This window comes from Cryptotermes secundus, unplaced genomic scaffold, assembly GCF_002891405.2.
Source record: "Cryptotermes secundus unplaced genomic scaffold, Csec_1.0 scaffold355, whole genome shotgun sequence".
NCBI lineage: Eukaryota > Metazoa > Arthropoda > Insecta > Blattodea > Kalotermitidae > Cryptotermes > Cryptotermes secundus.
In genome coordinates this window covers 1,340,275-1,357,952 of record NW_019737088.1, presented here as the reverse complement: position 1 = coordinate 1,357,952, position 17,678 = coordinate 1,340,275, and the positions used below count along the sequence as shown (strand labels likewise).

The 17,678-nt window shown below is 41.4% G+C and overlaps 1 protein-coding gene across 1 annotated transcript in view; it reads right to left on the bottom strand.

Annotated features, from left to right (window-relative positions):
• The window catches only part of LOC111870083 (sodium-dependent proline transporter), a 106,170-nt gene extending 95,489 nt beyond the window's left edge, over positions 1–10,681 (bottom strand). Inside the window, exon 1 of the mRNA XM_023862066.2 lies at positions 10,529–10,681. Within this exon, the coding sequence (XP_023717834.1) occupies positions 10,529–10,583 (55 nt within the window). The 5' untranslated portion in view covers positions 10,584–10,681. The remainder of the gene's footprint in view (positions 1–10,528) is intronic.
• Between the last annotated feature and the right edge of the window lie 6,997 nt (positions 10,682–17,678).

Genomic DNA, 17,678 nt, shown 5'->3' with positions numbered 1-17,678 from the left:
TTATCCGGTTTATATTGTCGCGTATCGGGCGTATATCGCGACAAATAACTTCACGCCGTATTTTATATAGCGAATTTTATTTCACATTCGCTCATACAATCACCCAAATTACAGATTTACGATTAATGCTATCTGCAGTATCACAATTAGTACACTCCAAATGCCAGAATACAACTGACTAGTTGCTGGCTAACTCGGCGGTAGCTCCAGGACTCACTGACTGACTCAGTACAACTGACTGTGAATAGCCTTCGCTGCTCCCTATGTAGCCTCGATCGGACAATATGGCCACGTAATAGGCACCCTTGTTGCTAGCCACGCTGTCCGGAGTTGTTGACGGCTGCCTAGTAACCGCGATATCCCTTGGTGACGTCACCGCGTTGACTTGCGTTGCCTAGCGACCAGGATCCTAGGACTCGGCTAACATCGGCTCGCTTCGGCTTCGCTCGGCGCATCACGGCTGGCGGGGGATGGGGGAGGGCTCATAGCTCAGCATGTCACAATATCATCGGAAATGAAAACTCTGAAAGTTTTTTTTTCATACCGCCTTACGCGCATGCGCCGCCACACTTTTGCCACCATGTTAGGAATCACCTGGCTGAGATATGAATTGGCAGAGATGGACCAATCGCTTGGCCTCCTAGGTCTCCAAATTTAAACCCACTGGATTTTTTTCTTGTGTGGTTATGTGAAGAACATTGTCTACCAGGTTAAGATCAACGACCTTCAACACCTGAAAGCCAGCATAAGGGATGCCGTGGCTACGGTAACATTAAACATGTTTCACGCATGCATATTTGCCGTACCATCAAGGGAGTCCACATTTAAATTTATTGAGAAAGTTACATAAAAAACTTTGATAGTTTCCCTTTATAATGGTGTAACCCATTAATGTGTATAATAAATTCTTTCTGAGATATAATGATTTTATTTTTTATACCTTTCATCCGGTCACTCTGTATAGGGGACATGCCCGACTAAGCTAGACTACGCACAGAGGAACAGCGTGGACGCCGCAACAAGAAATTGGCGTGAGTGAAGGGGGGCCGTGCAGTTTCTAACAACGACTGCGTGCAATATTAGCATGTACATTGACATGTGAGTCCATGCAGAGCGGCGACTTCAGTGAATTAACAGTTGCCTTGTATGGCCAAAACATGTTGCAACAATTGAATAAATATATGATTTTAATGACATTTTATGAATTTTAAATGTGATTGTAAAGGACATTTAAAATAAAAAGTTGTGTTGCATTATAGACGGAAGCAAATGGACGAGTGAATCCATTGGAATTTTGGTTCAACAGTATTATCGGCTGAGCTGGAAAATCTATTTGTAGTCAGCACTAAATCAACATAAGGACGAATGAGGTGCAAGAAATTGAAATGAAAAAGACATTTCGAAAATATATGAAGGCCTACTATACTGAGTCAAAGAAAGACAACAAAGAGGAAGGACAAGAATAAAGAGAGAAGAATGAAAAGGAAAGAAATAAGAAAAGAAACGAAATAAGGAAGGAAAGAATAAGGTAGGCATGTTGGAGAGGCACAGTAGGAAACGAATATAAGCAATTTATGTGGGGAAAATTTTATTTTGTAATTGAGAGTACATAACACTTCAAATTCCTTCGTTTCCAAATTCAAAGGGAAAAAAGAAAAGCAAACGCGAAATTCCTGTTGGAACAAGCAACGATCTGGGTATGCCACATTCACTTACAGTTTCTTGGCTATAAAACCTCATTCCTTAGACCGAATTGGCAACTGCAGCCTCCAGGTTTGAAGCCTTATGCGGCTCTTCCAGAGGCGATTCACAGCCATGTAACTGACGTCATCAGAAATGACTGACAGCCCTCAACTGTCAGCATATGTCAATGGATTATATCCATTTATTTTGTATGCATTCTGCAACTGCTGCAGCTCAGCGTGCTTCTTTTGACTGAATAATTTTGTGCCCTCTTCGTCAAACTGGGGTACACTCTGCTGTAACCTTACTGCTTTTCTAGAAACCGGATATGAAGTGTATATACATCATCGTTTTAGCCATGTAAAATTCCACGTTGCCGGTCACGGTAGCCGAGCTGTCTTCGCTCGCTCTGAAGCCGGGATCGTGGCTTCGAATCCTACACAAGGCATGGATGTTTGGTATGTGTATGTGTTTATTCTGTGTTTGTGTTGTCCCGTGTTTAGGTAGAGGCCTTGCGACGAGCTGATCACTCGTCCAAGGAGTCCTACCGTCTGTAAAATGATCAAAATGAAAAAGCAACATCGACACCATAAGGTGCAAGAGGAGCGGATTAAGCAACTAAGAAGTCTATGTTTCCCAACGTAAGACATATACCAGACGGCTACTCTCTGAATCACTTCGCTGGCCGCAATTCTTGGTCGACAGAGTGCCGCCCAGAGCCACGGCCACGGATCACACAGTAATAATCCGAACGCCTTTATGGTGTACCGGCGGGGCGTGTGTATTTTCGTTAAGCTTTATATGTCCTGTCTGTCCCACGTGTCCGCCATCATATCCTGTTTATCATTGTCAAGGAAATATCTGGGCACGCGAGACAGACTTCACGCTGTTTTGAGAAATACCTCTGGATATTTCATTGAGCAAAATACACGTATATCTTTCTTATAATATTTCCTGTGACCGGTTTATAATATTGTTTACAAATTGAGACTTGCTGGTTAATATAACCAGTGAGACTAGCAGAAAAACTGTGCTTACTGAAACTTGGAAATCAAACATTCTACACCCACAGATGACACAAGATTCAAAGTGAAGCAAAATTTATACTAACTCGGCTGAGGGCTGCAGTCTGATTGAAGTAAATAACAAGAACTGAAAGAAGTACTTCAAAGTACAAGTCTTTACATATAGTTCCCAGAGCCGTTCTTTGATACCTTGAACAGGTCTAACTCATTCGTCTCCATTCCAGTTAATTTGAGATACAAACCTATAGTAATCGAAGCACGCAGTAGCGTAGTTGGTTGAGGCGAATTCGATTCCCGATGAGGTCACTGGATTCTTTCATTGACATAATCCTTCCAGCCGCACTATGGTCCTGGGAACGACTCAGCCTCTAACAGAAATGAGTACCAGGATTCATCCTGGGGAGGGGTAAAGGGTGACCGGCGTGACAACCTCACCGCCATCTGTGACCCGATTGTCTAGAAAATGTTTGAACCTCAACATCTCACAACCCTATTGGCCTCCAATTACTGTTACAGAGATAGCTTTACTTTTTACCTTATCTATTGTNCGTACCTTGAGTCATGAGGTGGGAACGTTACCCCTAGACTACGGAGACCGCTGATTGTCTAGATAATGTGGGACCCTGAACGTCTCACAACCCTATGGGTCTTCATGGCCTGTTACAGGGATAGCTTTACTTTTTTTTTATTATCTATGGTAATCACACTACAGAATCCACTTTTCATGTAATTCAATGTACATCTTAGTATTTAGATTAATATTCACCATAAGGAAAATTAGATCGCATAAAACCTTTAGATATTAATAAGAACTATATTTCATTTCATTCTTATTATTTTCTATAAGTCGAGCCACTTTTGAGAAAAACGGTGGAATTAAATTCAAACTCCATGAAGAGTGTACGTTAAACTGCATAGATAAGCATCGAAGTCAAGTTCTCCCAGCAACTTTCAGCATAACCCTCCAACAGAGAATATAATCGAAATGAAATTAGTACTTTAAGATAAGACGAGCGCAAGAGACGGACGCAAAGATAACTGCCTCTCCCTCATTACTCGCTTTGTGAAAATAATAATAAATTTTTTGTCGGCCAGATTGCCTCCATCATGTTGATGGAGAAAGGGGGGGGGGAAACAGACGTCCTTCAAGATGCCATGACATTCACATCTCACTGAACGCTAAACGGTCAATGTCCGGGGACTTCAAACAAAGCGAAATTCAATCAACAATTACATTTTACATTTAAAGTAAGTGGCACCTAAGTATTCATTCAGTCATTCATTCAGTCACCAGTGGCCCTACAGCCCTTTGTTGGACCCTGGCCTCCTCTTCAGTTTCGTAATCTCTTTTACACAGACAGTAGGACACCCTGGACGAGTGATCAGCCCGTCGCAAGGCCGCTACCTGCACACAAGACAACACAAACACACACAGACATCCATGTCTTGAGTGGGATTCGAGCCTACTATCCCAGCGTTCGAGGGAGCGAAGACAGTGCATGCCTTAGACCACTCGTCTTCTTTACTAGACAATAACAATAGGAGCTTTAGTTACGAGACTTATCGAGGAAATACAGTGCAGACATATATTGGAGTGCGCGCACTTTCAAATGTTTTCTTCGATATTCTGCGCAATTCAGTGGTCATCCTGAAGTCAGGTTATTCCAGACACAGTTCTGATGTGACGAACCAAATGGCACGACGGAAATAACACTGTACAGAATCTGAATTTACTGTACTTTGTAATCCGCTGGTAGTTAAAGATATTAAAAGCAGTTTTAAATAGACACTGTAAACACTAACGAACCCTATATTTTGTGTTGCATACTATTTTTTTTGCGCGATGAACCGTTTGTGAAGAAGAAGTTCAGTCTTGAGGAGTATTTACTGTCTCGTGAAGTTGTGAAGTCTGGTGTAAAGTTTACAGACTTCTGAGAGGAATGGTCTGCCTCGAATGTTCGAAGAGTAACACAAGGGATACAAGCTCGACTAGGGAGGGCTACGCAAGAAAGGAACACAGCGTGGACGCTGCAATGTGAATGTAGCGTGAGTGAAGCGTAGGCATACACTCTCAGACAACTACGACCTGCAATAGCGGCACGTAATGTACTGACTACGAGCTGATATACTGTAATAGTATGGCTTTATAGTGCCGAAACATGTCGCAACAATAAAATAAAACGTGATTTTGATGACTTTAAAAATTTAAATGTGATTGTAATGACATTTCAAAATACATGCTAGAGACGGAAACAAGTGGACGACTGATGTATCAATGCAACAGGATACTGAAATATAATATTATGGAAGAGTAAGCCAACAAGTGCCGGTCACGGTAGCCGAGCGGTCTAAGGCATGCACTGTCTTCGCTCACTCGGAAGCCGGGATCGTGGGTTCGAATCCCACTCAGGGTATGGATGTTTGTGTGCGTTTTTCTGTGTTTGTCTACAGGTAGAGGCCTTGCGACGAGCTGATCACTCGCTCAAGGAGTCCTACCGCATGTGTAAGATCTAGTAAACCGAAGTGAAACGGAGAGTTTCATGGAGGTAGGCCTAGGCCCAAATTGGGGGGCTGTAGCGCCACAGAAAAAAAGCCAACAAGTAGAAAAAAGAGTGACTTGTCATTTGCTTGTTCACGTGATTGACTTACTCTTCCGCCCTGAAGATGGAACTTCTGCTTTCCTCCGAAATGTCTATAAACGTCTACCAGACTATATAGCGTCATATCTCAGAAGGTATTACTCTTCTTAGTTACCTCAAACCTCACAAATTCAACCTTGGTGTCATGCATATTAAGAGTTACAGTTGAGGTGTATGAATTGTACTATTTGACCGACAAGTTTCAATAAAACATCAAACACTAAATTTCATTGCAATTCGTGGAGCAGTTTCGGAGGGTTAAGTAGGAGTAGACATAATTTCCCTATTGTGCGTCCATTTTATTGAACTCATTCCAACGGAAACAAGATGACTGTTCGGTGTAACGGCTGTTGTATGATTAGTTTCACAACAACAGAGGTGCGTCTGGAATAGAGGGACATGAAGGACAGTTAAATATCGCAGATCGAAAAGAATCACACTGGAAACATTCAGAGCCATTTCAATTCATGCCAAAACAATCGCACTCTATTTAAAATACTGTCAGGTGTAGGTGGATACGCGTGACGAAAATCACGTGTTCTAGATCGGATGATTGGATTTATTGGCACTTCGGTTACAAGTTCTCTTAATTGCAATTAACAGAGCACTAGCGCTGATTTACGCAATTTACAGTTCATCGTTGCACACACACTAGGACTCTCAGTTTCACTAGTCGTTTCCTGGCAACGGATCTCAACGCAGCACTTCAGATTACTATGAAGTCTTTTAAACACCCTGGAAACTCGGGACTCAACTAAAAACTCTCCCTTTAGCTGCAACAGGGCTCGTGTTATATAGCCGCGGCATGGACAACGCAGAAAACACAGTTATACTTTTGCGTAGCGCAAACCACATAGAAAACAAGTCACGTGATAGCTAAGCACTGTTGGAGTGTGACGTCATTGCGGCTGCGCAGAAGTATGTTTGCCGAGTCGTTGCCTAGAAGCGGGTTGCACAACACCGTTCTTCCATTGTTGCATGCGTGTATTGCGGGGCGTTTATCGAGCCATTTCCTTGGCATTGCATTAACACGTTAGAACACAGTAACTCTAAACAGCCATAGAGAAAGGAAAATGCGAAAAGGGGGATACTAACACTGTGAAGTAAGAAGAAATGATGATAGCAACAGGAACCCACATGCAATAAATATGTTTAATCACTTAACTGAGGCAAATCTCATTTTCGTCCAAAATACCTTGCTGCCTCGTACCTGTCAAACTCAGGTGAGGCGCACACCATGGATGTAGAGGAAGGTAGATTTAATGAGCTACTCCCTACTAAATAACGAGAAAATGGGAAGGTTTAACATGACGGGGTATATGCCAGGAGTTAAACCCCTCGTTACGTCATCTAATTATCGATAAACACGGGGCTTGAAGGATAAAGGGAAGTCACCCATAATAATTATAGAACCATTTCCTGTGATCACTTTAGGGCCGACAGGGACAGATCACAGTAATTGCTGGGACAGGGCCAAATTAAAGGACATGAAAGGCTCCACTGGACACCCACACCTATCTGTTTCGAATTTAGTTGGTCTTTCTGTAGGTCCTGGTTCGTAATTTGGGAGGCCAAAGTGACATGGTGGTGGTGGGGAAGAACCGTTTTGGACTAAAATTTTTGGATTTTATGTTTTATTTATGCTATGTTTCCTCTCTTTCTTTTGGGTTTAACATCCCAAATGGAATGTGCTTAATGAAGTACCACGCCATGAAGACGGTGTAGGGGAGTGGAGGTACAGCTACATATATTCTTTATCTCGGAAGCAGATGGGTGGGAGTGATGATCAGCATCACACTCCGGTCACTTTAACCTGGGGGAGATCCACCGATGTCCACTTGATAATTGGCTGGACGGGCTCAGAGTCGGATCGGGGGCAGTGGCAGAAGAGAAACTTCTAGGCCCTAAACGGCAAATGAATCCCAATAGTTTAGTCCCTATAAAGACTGACCTATCCCGGCTCCAAAATGTATTTAGTATAACATTTCGTGCTGAGCTCTTAAATAAGTAAGTACGTACATATGTGAACATAAACATGCATATGTGAACATGGATATATGTATTTTGTAAAACCTCAAAGTGACGTCAAAATTCCCACCGCGGCGGCCCGGGTTCGAGCCCGAGTCAGGTCATTTTGGAATTGTAGTGGGCAAAGTGGCACTGGGAGAGGTTTTCTCCGAGTACTTCAGTTTCCCTTGTCAATTCGCATTCCACCATTTGCTCTAGAATCATCATCTATCATCTGAGGCTGGTGCAATAGGCCAAAGAGTGGCCGCAGTACCAAGTGGTCTCAGTCTCACTCCATGAGAAAAATAATAATAAAATATATGTAAAAATGTGTCGGGTAAGAGAAAGAGCATGGGGATTTCAGAAAAGCGGCGGGAAACTAAGACGAGAATAAGTAAGGACCACTGGTTTAGGTTCTTCTGTATTGATTAACTTCGCCAAAATGACGAAATACAAGCAACCTCCCCTCACTTCATCTCTCTTAGGTCCAAATATTCTCCTCAACATCCTATTCTCAAACACCCTCAGTCTGTGTTCCTCCCTTAATATCAGAGACCAAGTTTCACATCCATACAGAACCACAGGCAAAATTATAGTTCTGTATATTCTAATTTTAGGTTTTTGGACAGCAGACGAGAAGACAAAAGGTTCTGGACTGAATTGTAGCAAGCATTACCCAAGTTCAATCTCCTCTTCATTTCTTCCTGAATCAGGTTTTGATTTGTTATAATCATTCCCAAATATCTGAACTGTGCCACATTTTCAAAACATCTGTTTCCTATCTTTATGTCATGATTTTGCCCTGCATTTTGGTGACGAGACAGCGACACATACTTAGTTTTCCCTGTGTTTACTTCTAGACCAACCTCCACTAGCGTCAATTAAAGTTTGTGTGCTTTTCTTTATGGTATCAACATTATCACCCAGTAGATTCACATCATCGGCATAGACCAACAGCGGATGCGTCCAACTTAATTTCAGTCACACCTGGTTTTCTTGGACCTTCTTAATGGGATATTGTAAAGAAAAGTTGAAAAACAGTGACGATAAAGCATCTCCGTGTTTTAGACCATCCTGAATACGAAAATTATCAGACAAATGTTTATCTGTACGGACTTTACTATACGTTTCGTTTAAACACATTTTAATCAACCTAACTAGTTTCATGGGTATCCCAAACTCTATCAGAATATTGTACAATACTTCCCTCCTAACTGAATCATAGGTACTCGTGAAGTCTATGAATAGCTGATGTACTGTGTCATCGTACTCCAATTTTTTCTCCAATATCTGACGGATGCAAAGGATCTGATCAAACAACAACAACATGTAATATAGGGTATATAAATTATAGGCAATTCTAAAAATCTGAATGGATTTGGATTTAGTCACGTGACAAAATATGCATAAGCCTAACACACTAATCTAAAAACTGATTTGCGTGTCACTGTTTGACGATTAACGTACCTTACCTACTTATAATATTAAAATTATGAGATCAGCAGGACTGGAATTGTGGGCAACAGGAAAGCAGGCTCTGTGAATTTTGTCTGGAAATCACTTCTCTGTAGATGGGTTATCCGTGATAAACTAATACAGACGAATTTTAACTTTATTCATTCTGGTCCATCACATTAGTTAGATAATATAGAATGATATGACACCGTCCAGTGTGACTGAAATGTATATTTGTATGATGCCTTTACTTGTTTCGGTCAGTAAATGACCATCCTCAGGGGGCACAGCAACATGTTGAGGAAACTACAGTGCATGACACTGCCTCGACACACAACGAACAGAGGAACAGCCTAACAACATTCACATTCCTCAACAACCATAAAAAATGGAAAACAACACGGGCCGGACCCCTAAGGACGGCAATATCTTCCCCAATCTCTCGTTGACAGGGGAGGCACGAAGACACGGACCTTAACGTTTTAAGATTTTAAATATTAAGAATTTTAACAACTTTTAACTCAAAAACAAATTGACTTAATTAAAATTTGTATATAAAACTTTGATTCAATTTGATGCACTGTGACTAATGTGATAAGAGTTTCCTTAACATGTTGTTATGGTTGTTTACTGACCGAAACATGTAAAGGCATCTTATATGTATATACACACACATTTGAGTCACACTGGACGATGTCAAATCATTCTAAAATACAGGCGAATTTTAAAAGATAATTTAGTTATATAATGCATATAAATGCCTATAAAATAAATAATACATAAGTATATATTGTAGATCTACCTATGTACTTTTCAACATACGAGGCTTACATTAATGAAATAATAAAAAAAACGTTTAAAACACACGATCCTTTAGTACTAAGATATGAATTATTAGCCATGACAATGAACCTATACGACACTGCGGTGTCCCCTCCTTCTAGCCAAATGCAGAGATAACAGAGTCTCCCAAAACTACGGTATTACGGCTTCTAGCAGGGCCCGAATTCCAAAATATGCCGCTAAGTGACCTCTAGAGTTGAAAAATCGTAGTAATAAATCAACCCAGTCCACGCCGATTTGGGTTTCATTCTATGGATACAAACATTAAAGTTTCATAATTTACAAAAGGTCATTTCACTGTCCGTACAGACAAGTGAACACAATAATTAATTTTTATAGGATTCATTTCCTTATATACTGTCTGTACAAAACAAAATGCAAGTAACCACACAAATATATCCTGTATTTTATCTTCAAAGAAAGAGGTCTGGGATGGGTTGTATACTAAATGACAGAAACTTGTGTACGTGGATGGTAACTTGCATTCGATTTTAAATTTAACATTTAAAGAGTACCTGAAGCCTCTGTCAATATATTATGTACTCCTGAATTGCAAAATGCATCATTACTATTGCTTCGAAATTATATACACATATTTACAACTATATTTTTAATAAATTTATAGAATGAATCTCTCCGTTGTAAATCTAGAATCGTCATTTCATTGGTGGGCGGGAAACCCTATATACATATTAAAATACCGGACTGTATTTACTACATGGAAGCTGAATTCGGTTTCTCGCGTTTAATTTCAAAGGCTGTAACAATGTTTGGAAGACTGTTCTGTTTTGTGACGCATCGGGATGTATAGACCGTGACGTGGTTACTACTTTGCTGCCATTTAGCCCTCAAGTGTCTTGCGGCCGAATCACTCACCCCTCAGATGTGTCACCGCATCCCTTTGCCCGTCTCTCTGTCTCCTCACCGACATTGTGCAGATGAATTCACTTGTCACACAACCGAGCTACAGCTGCTCATCATAGTGCAAGACGTTTCTCTCCGGGACAGACAGCGAACCCGTGGCTCTAACCTGCGTACCTTGTACCCCCGAACTGAGTCCCCGTGGGCTGCTCAGGATCTAGTGGGCTTCACGGTCCTCATGGGCAGGCGCAGAAGTGGACGTTCTTACACTGCCTGGTGCCCGGAGGTCCTTATGCTCGCTAGGTATTGGCAGGTGTAGATGTATAGGCAAACAGTAAAGGCTCTTCTTACGCTGCGACTGTGAGTGTTGACTGGACAGGCAATGTGTTTCACAGACGGGTAACAGATATACCTACACTGTTTACAGAGGACTGGATGGACGTACACTGTGTTGTACAGAGGACAGTAACCGTCTGGAGAATTGAGTACGAGCTGTGGATGTTGGTTGGACACACACTGTATTGAAGAGTGGTGACAGTAGCTGTTGTTACTATTGGAATTTGACATGTAGGTTATGTGATGGCTGGACACAAACCGAGTTAGGTGTAGCAAACAATGTTCGTTCTTACACTGTCTGGAGAAAGACGGGATGTGGGCGAGGTGCTGATGCTGGCTGGTCGCACACAGCATTTTCCAATAATGTCCAGCCTGTTCTCACACTTCTGGAGCAGGTGAAATTAGCAGTGCTAGCTAAACTTGGGATTACTTCTATCAAAGTGTTAATTTCAGTACTGTTGGTTTTTTTTTTTTTCAATTTCTGATTCTTTTAGAAATAAGTATATAGAGACTACTAGCGCCAGTGGTAGCATTAGTAACTAATATGACGCAGTTGGCGGAAGGAGAATTGGTAGGTGACAGAGGCCGACTCCGCGGGCGGGAAGGTAAGATACAGAATTATTTGAGGTCTGCATTTAGCCCGGAAGGATGGAGCAACGAAAACGGATGGGGACAGAGTTCTTCCTCTGACGCCAGTAATGACCGACTGTTTACAGTGGCTGATTGACTGGCGCATTATTCAAGTCTGCGAAGTACAGAAACCGAATGGATTGGTATGGCAGTAACCCTGGTTGCGTGTGAACGGGAGATGTTCGGTTCGAGACTCTGGTTATTCTAAAAGCCTGTCCACATTACTCGTGCTCGTGCGTCAGAAGCTTACTGCTGCGGGAAAATCAGGATCTGGAGCTGATATCTGTTGTGAAGAAATGCGAAGGCTTTTTATGCAAACCGGTTTGGGCGTCCACTTCGTCAGCTCCAGATCCTGATTTTCCAGTAGCAGTAAGCTTCTGACGCACGAGCACGAGTAATGTGGACGGGCCTTAATAATTTTCGTGGATTTCCTGCCTTCCTCCACGAAACTACTGGGAGGGTACCACGATTAGTCTACGACATACGTAGAGGATCGATAATGGGCGAGAATTTCGATATTAAAATTCCAACTTACTTACTTACTTACTTACTCACGGAGCTGAGCCCTTCTTGAGGAGCCACCAATTCTGCAGCTACTCAAGAATTTCCCAGCATTTTATGGGACCCGAAGGTTCATTACCGTGTTCACAAGAGCCCTCCACCGGTCCCTATCCTGAGCCAGATCAATCAAATCCATACCATCCCATCCTATCTCTCTAAGAACCATTTTAATATTGTCCACCCACCTACGCCTTGGTCTTCCCAGTGGTCTCTTTCCTTCTGGCTTTCCCATCAATATCCTATACGCATTCCTCATCTCCCCCATTCGTGCTACATGCCCTGCTCACCTCATCATCCTTGACTTGATCATTCTAATTATACTTGGAGAAGAGTAAAAGTTATGAAGCTCCTCATTGTGCAGTTTTCTCCGACCTCCTGTCACTTCATCTCTCTTCAGTCCAAATATTCTCCTCAACACCCTGTTCTCAAACACCCTCAGTCTATGTTCCTCCCTTAATGTCAGAGACCAAGTTTCACACCCATACAGAACCACAGGCAAAATTATAGTTTTCTATATTCTAATTTTTATGTGTTTGGACAACAGACGAGAAGACAAAAGGTTCTGGACTGAATGGTAGCAAGCATTACCCGAGTTCAATCGCCTCTTAATATCCCCATAAATCAGGTTTCCATCTGTTATCGTTGTTCCCAAATATCTAAATTGTGCCACATTTTGGTGACGAGACAGAAACATATACTTAGTTTTCTCAGTGCTTACTTCTAGACCAACTTCTTTACTTGCGTCAATTAAAGTTTGTGTGTTTTTCTTTATGGTATCTACATTATCACCCAGTAGATTCACATCATCGGCGTAGACCAACAACTAATGTGTCCCGTTTAGTTTCAGTCCCACCTGGCTTCCCTGGACCTTCCTAATTGCATATTCTAAGGCAAAGTTGAAAAGGAGTGGTGATAAAGCATCTCCTTGTTTCAGACCATTCTGGATAGGAAATTTATCAGACAAATGTTTACCTACACGGACTTTACTATACGTTTCGTTTAAACACATTTTAATTAACCTAACTAGTTTCATGGGTATCCCAAACTCTATTAGAATATTGTACAATACTTCCCTCCTAACTGAATCGTAGGCTTTCTTGAAGTCTATGAATAGCTGATGTACTGTCTCATCGTAGTCCCATTTCTTCTCCAATATCTGACGAATGCAAAAGATCTGATCTGTAGTTAATCTGTTATGTCGAAACCCACACTGATGATCCCCAATAATTTCATCTATATATATGGACTTAACCTTGAAAGAAGAATATTGGACAAAATTTTATACGAAGTTGATAGCAGTGATATCCCCCGATAATTACTACAGTCAGTTTTATCACCCTTCTTGTGCACTGGTACAATAATAGACTCCTTCTACTGATCAGGCAATTTTTCCTTGTGCCAAATAGAAGTAATTAGATTGTGGATCTTAGAATGTAATATTTCGCCTCCTGCTTGAATAAGTTCTGCCGGAATTTGATCACTACCTGGCGATTTATACCGTTTCAGTTTTGCAATAACACTTTCAACCTCAAAAGGGCTAGGATCAGGTATTAACGGCTCAGCTGTATGGATTTCTCTCTGCCTAACATCACTAACCCTATGTACATTCAACAACTGAGAGAAGTAGTTCCTCCACCTATTCAAAATGTTGTGGGAATCTGCAAGCAGATCACCATTCTCATCCTTCACTAAGTTACTGCTAGGTTGGTAACCCCTCTTAAAGTCATTTATTACTCTATACAGGTCTCTTATGTTCTTGTTCTTACTGTTCATTGCAAGCTCATCAATTTTGTCTTTCAGATATTCCCTCTTTTTGTTCCTGAAATGCCTCCTGGTTTCGCGTCTTTTATTGTTCAGATTATCCCAATTTATTTTGCTTCAATCCTGTAACCACTGCAATTCGGCCTGCTTTTCTTTGATCTAATAATTTTGAGCATCCTTCATTGAACCATGGCTTATGCTTCTTCGGTTCATAATAACCTAGACTCTCTTTGGCAGACATTTTATTAAAATCTCAACTACTGATAAAATATTGTGCATTAGATAGATCTTGGTGGGAAAAAAAATGGCGATTAAGCAGGACAGTACAACAGCAATTTCTATATTTCACGGATGCCTATGACTCTAGCAAGATTGAAGTAATTCACAATATTCTCACTGAATTCGGTGTACCCATGAAAATTGCCAGGATATTTAAAATAGGTGTAAACGAAACCTGTAGAAAAATTTTTGCTTCATTCATTCTTTATTCAGAATAATTCGAAACAGCAAATTCTGTAACAAGCCGTGGATACCCATAGGTTTGTGAGCCGTAGAGGTTCTTACATTTTCTAAAGAATCGGCTCACAAATGGCGGTGAGTTTTTCAACCTTACGCGCCGGCCACCCTTTATCCCCAGAAAGACTCCTGGTACTCATTTCTGTTACAGGCTGAGTCGACCTCAGGGCCATAGTGCGGCCGGAAGGATTAGTTCAAATGAAAAATCCAACGACCTCATCGAGACTCGAAACCGTGGCCTTACGACTTGTAGCAAAGTGCCTCAACCAATTAGGCTACCGCTAGTCCCGATTCGAAACAAGGTGGTACATATTTCCCAGTGTCCTCTACTTTGCTTTGTAATGTGATATTATGGAGGTCCAATTGATTGAAATTGAATGGAACACGCGAATTTCTGGGCTATGTTGATGATGCTAATTTATTAAGTAAAACAAATATTGTAAAATAAAAATACAGAGACTCTGTTAGACCCTGCTAAGGAGACTGGTCTAGAAGTAAACGTAGAGAAATCTATGTCCCTGTCTCGTAATCAGTGTGCAGGATAAAACTGTAATATAAATACCCAACAAATCCTTGGAAAATGTGGAAAAGTTCTAATGTCTTGGAACGATAATAACAGATCAAAAGAGCAGATTAAATTCGGGGAATGCTTGCGACTGAGCAGTTCTCACCTGCTATCTAGAAACGTGAAGCTTACAACACACAAAACTACAATGTAATCCGCTGTTTGGTGCGCATGAGATCCCATCCCTGACAGTAAGGCAAGAACAGACTGGAGTGTGAGAACACATGCTGTGGGAAATAACTGGACCTAAGAAGAAATAAATGACCCTTTACCAATTATTATTTGGCTGAACAAGTAAAGGAGGATGCAAGTAGAACGCATAAGAGAGAAACGCATAAACAGTTTCGGTCGAAAAGACTTTAAAGACCTAGGCATATGGGAGGATAATAATAAAATGGACCTTACAGAAGAAAGAAGGGGGAGTTTTGACTGGGTTGCTTCGGCTCAGGATGGGGACGAATGGCATAATCGGTGAATAAAATAAACATTTGGCTTCAGTAAGAGGAGAGAAGTTTCTTAAGCACATGAGGGATTCCACCTTCGTTAGAAAGTTGGTTTCTTAATCTTTGCGGACACCTTTGCTTTCTTCGCAACGCTGTAAGTAAATCAAACTATATAATGTTGAATGATTGGATAACAGTGAACAAAGAATTGTAGACGATGTGGGTGGAAACAGGCATGGCCTAATTTAAGGCACTATTCCGGCATTTGCATGGAGGTACTGAGGACAACCATGAAAAACCTCATTCGGGAAAGTCGGTGTAGCAGTTATAATTCGAAACGTGTATCTTACGATTACAAGTCGCTGCTTACTGTAAGAATCGGAAGGCGCTAATAAATATACTTTGTGAATAAAATGTCCAGTGACACAACACTAAAGGCAGCCGGCATGCGCAGTGAGGGGCAACAACTTGCTGTGCCCAAATGCTAAGATCTCAGGAAAGGAACTCACAACAGAAATCGCATCTGCTTCAAGGGACACAACATTAAGGAAGAAAATATTTGGTCTTTGGCGAACAATAACTCACCAACGGTTCTTTGTTCTTAGGCTTATTTAACGATGCTTTTCAATTAAATTCGTTACTTTTGACTCTTGAGTTATTTAACGCCTGTTTCTTCTATTATGTAATTTAGTTCAATGGCGTCGAATGGTGGAACAGCTGCAGATGGTGAATAGTAAAGGGACGCAGATGGAAGTGGGACTCATCAGAATACAGGAAACCAGTCCCCGGAACAAGATTTCAGCAGGAGGGCCAACTGCTATATCGTATTACAGAACTGAAATAGAAGCATATACGAGAGTATGATCGAGCTTGCGAACCACAAGTAGAAGTCCCTGTACGTAATGTCGACAGGAAGTGCGTCATATTAATGAGGCATATCTACACGAGTCTCGAAATGTATGCAGTCGATCCGGTTTGCACAGGAGATCAGGTAACATGACAGGTGTATGAAGTGACTATAGACTGGGTTTTGGACCGGATATTGGATTTATTGACTACTTACAGTGAGTAAATACAAATAACTATAGCACTATCACCGATTTTCACACTTTACAAATCACTGCAGCACACGTTAAGTCTTTTCTAGCTTGCAGTTCTTAACTAGACGTTTCCTGGTAACGTCTTCTAATAATCACTATTCATCTGCTTCCGGCTCAAGTCCTTTCTGAAAGACGTCTCCCTTCCAACTGCTTATTCGTCCTTCAATTGTCCTTATAACCTACTTTGCACGGACCGAGTGGAACCGTTTCTAACAGTATTTCCAATGTTGCATGCGTATCCGTTGTCGAAGTAACATGTTTACCGAGTCCTTGCCTAGAAACGTCTCTACACGCTACAATACTGCTCAGGCATTTGTTTAACTCGCCTTATATTTGTGAGGTCCTGTTTGGAATGTGGGCCAGTTACGGTTATGCATTCCTTTGTTTTAACTCTCAGGCAATACGAAGGCGAAATAAAGAGGACAGGCGGGTAAGTAGATATAAAGAAAAAGTGAGAAGGTGGAAATGAAAAAAAAGGCAAAAAAACGGAAGGAGAAAACTAGAAAGGAAGAGAAACTAGCTCTCATTAGGGCAGGTGGCACCAAATCTGTCTTCTGCGTTTCGGATTTTATTCAAAGATTGTTGACTAATATCCCCGTGGTGTGCTAAATGTAAGGAGATGTTTTAATTCGGTAGCAATGTTTCCTAACGACGCCATTGTTACAAGGTTACGTCAGCCTGGCTCGCACACACTACCTTACTGGGCTCGGGTTTTGTGTACATGGCAAACTAATCTTTAAAATGAAATTTGTATTAGCCATGACACCTTCAGAATTGATGGCGTTTGTTTAATGGATTACTGAATCTCCACTATACTACACAGCGAACACGTCATAAGAGCTATCAGCCAAGTATACTCCGTTAAAAAAAGAAAATCCCGAAGTGGAAGAAATGTCTTAAAGTGCAGCTCCCTCTGCACGTGGGCGTGTTACGGGTTTCTTACACAGCATGAACCAGAGTAGAAACGCGCGGGATTAATCAAATTTCAGAGTCTAATAGGATACAACACAACGAGACCTTCGTGACTTCATGCAGTTCAATAGTATTGTTACTTACTCATGGAGCTGAGCCCTTCTGGAGGAGGCGCCAATTCAGCAGCTACTCAGGAATTTCCCAGAATTTTATGGAACCCGAAGGTTCATTACCGTGTTCACAAGAGCCCTCCACTGGTCCCTATCTTGAGCCAGATCAATCCAATCAATACCATCGCATCCTATCTTTCTAAGATCCATTTTAATATTGTCCACCCACCT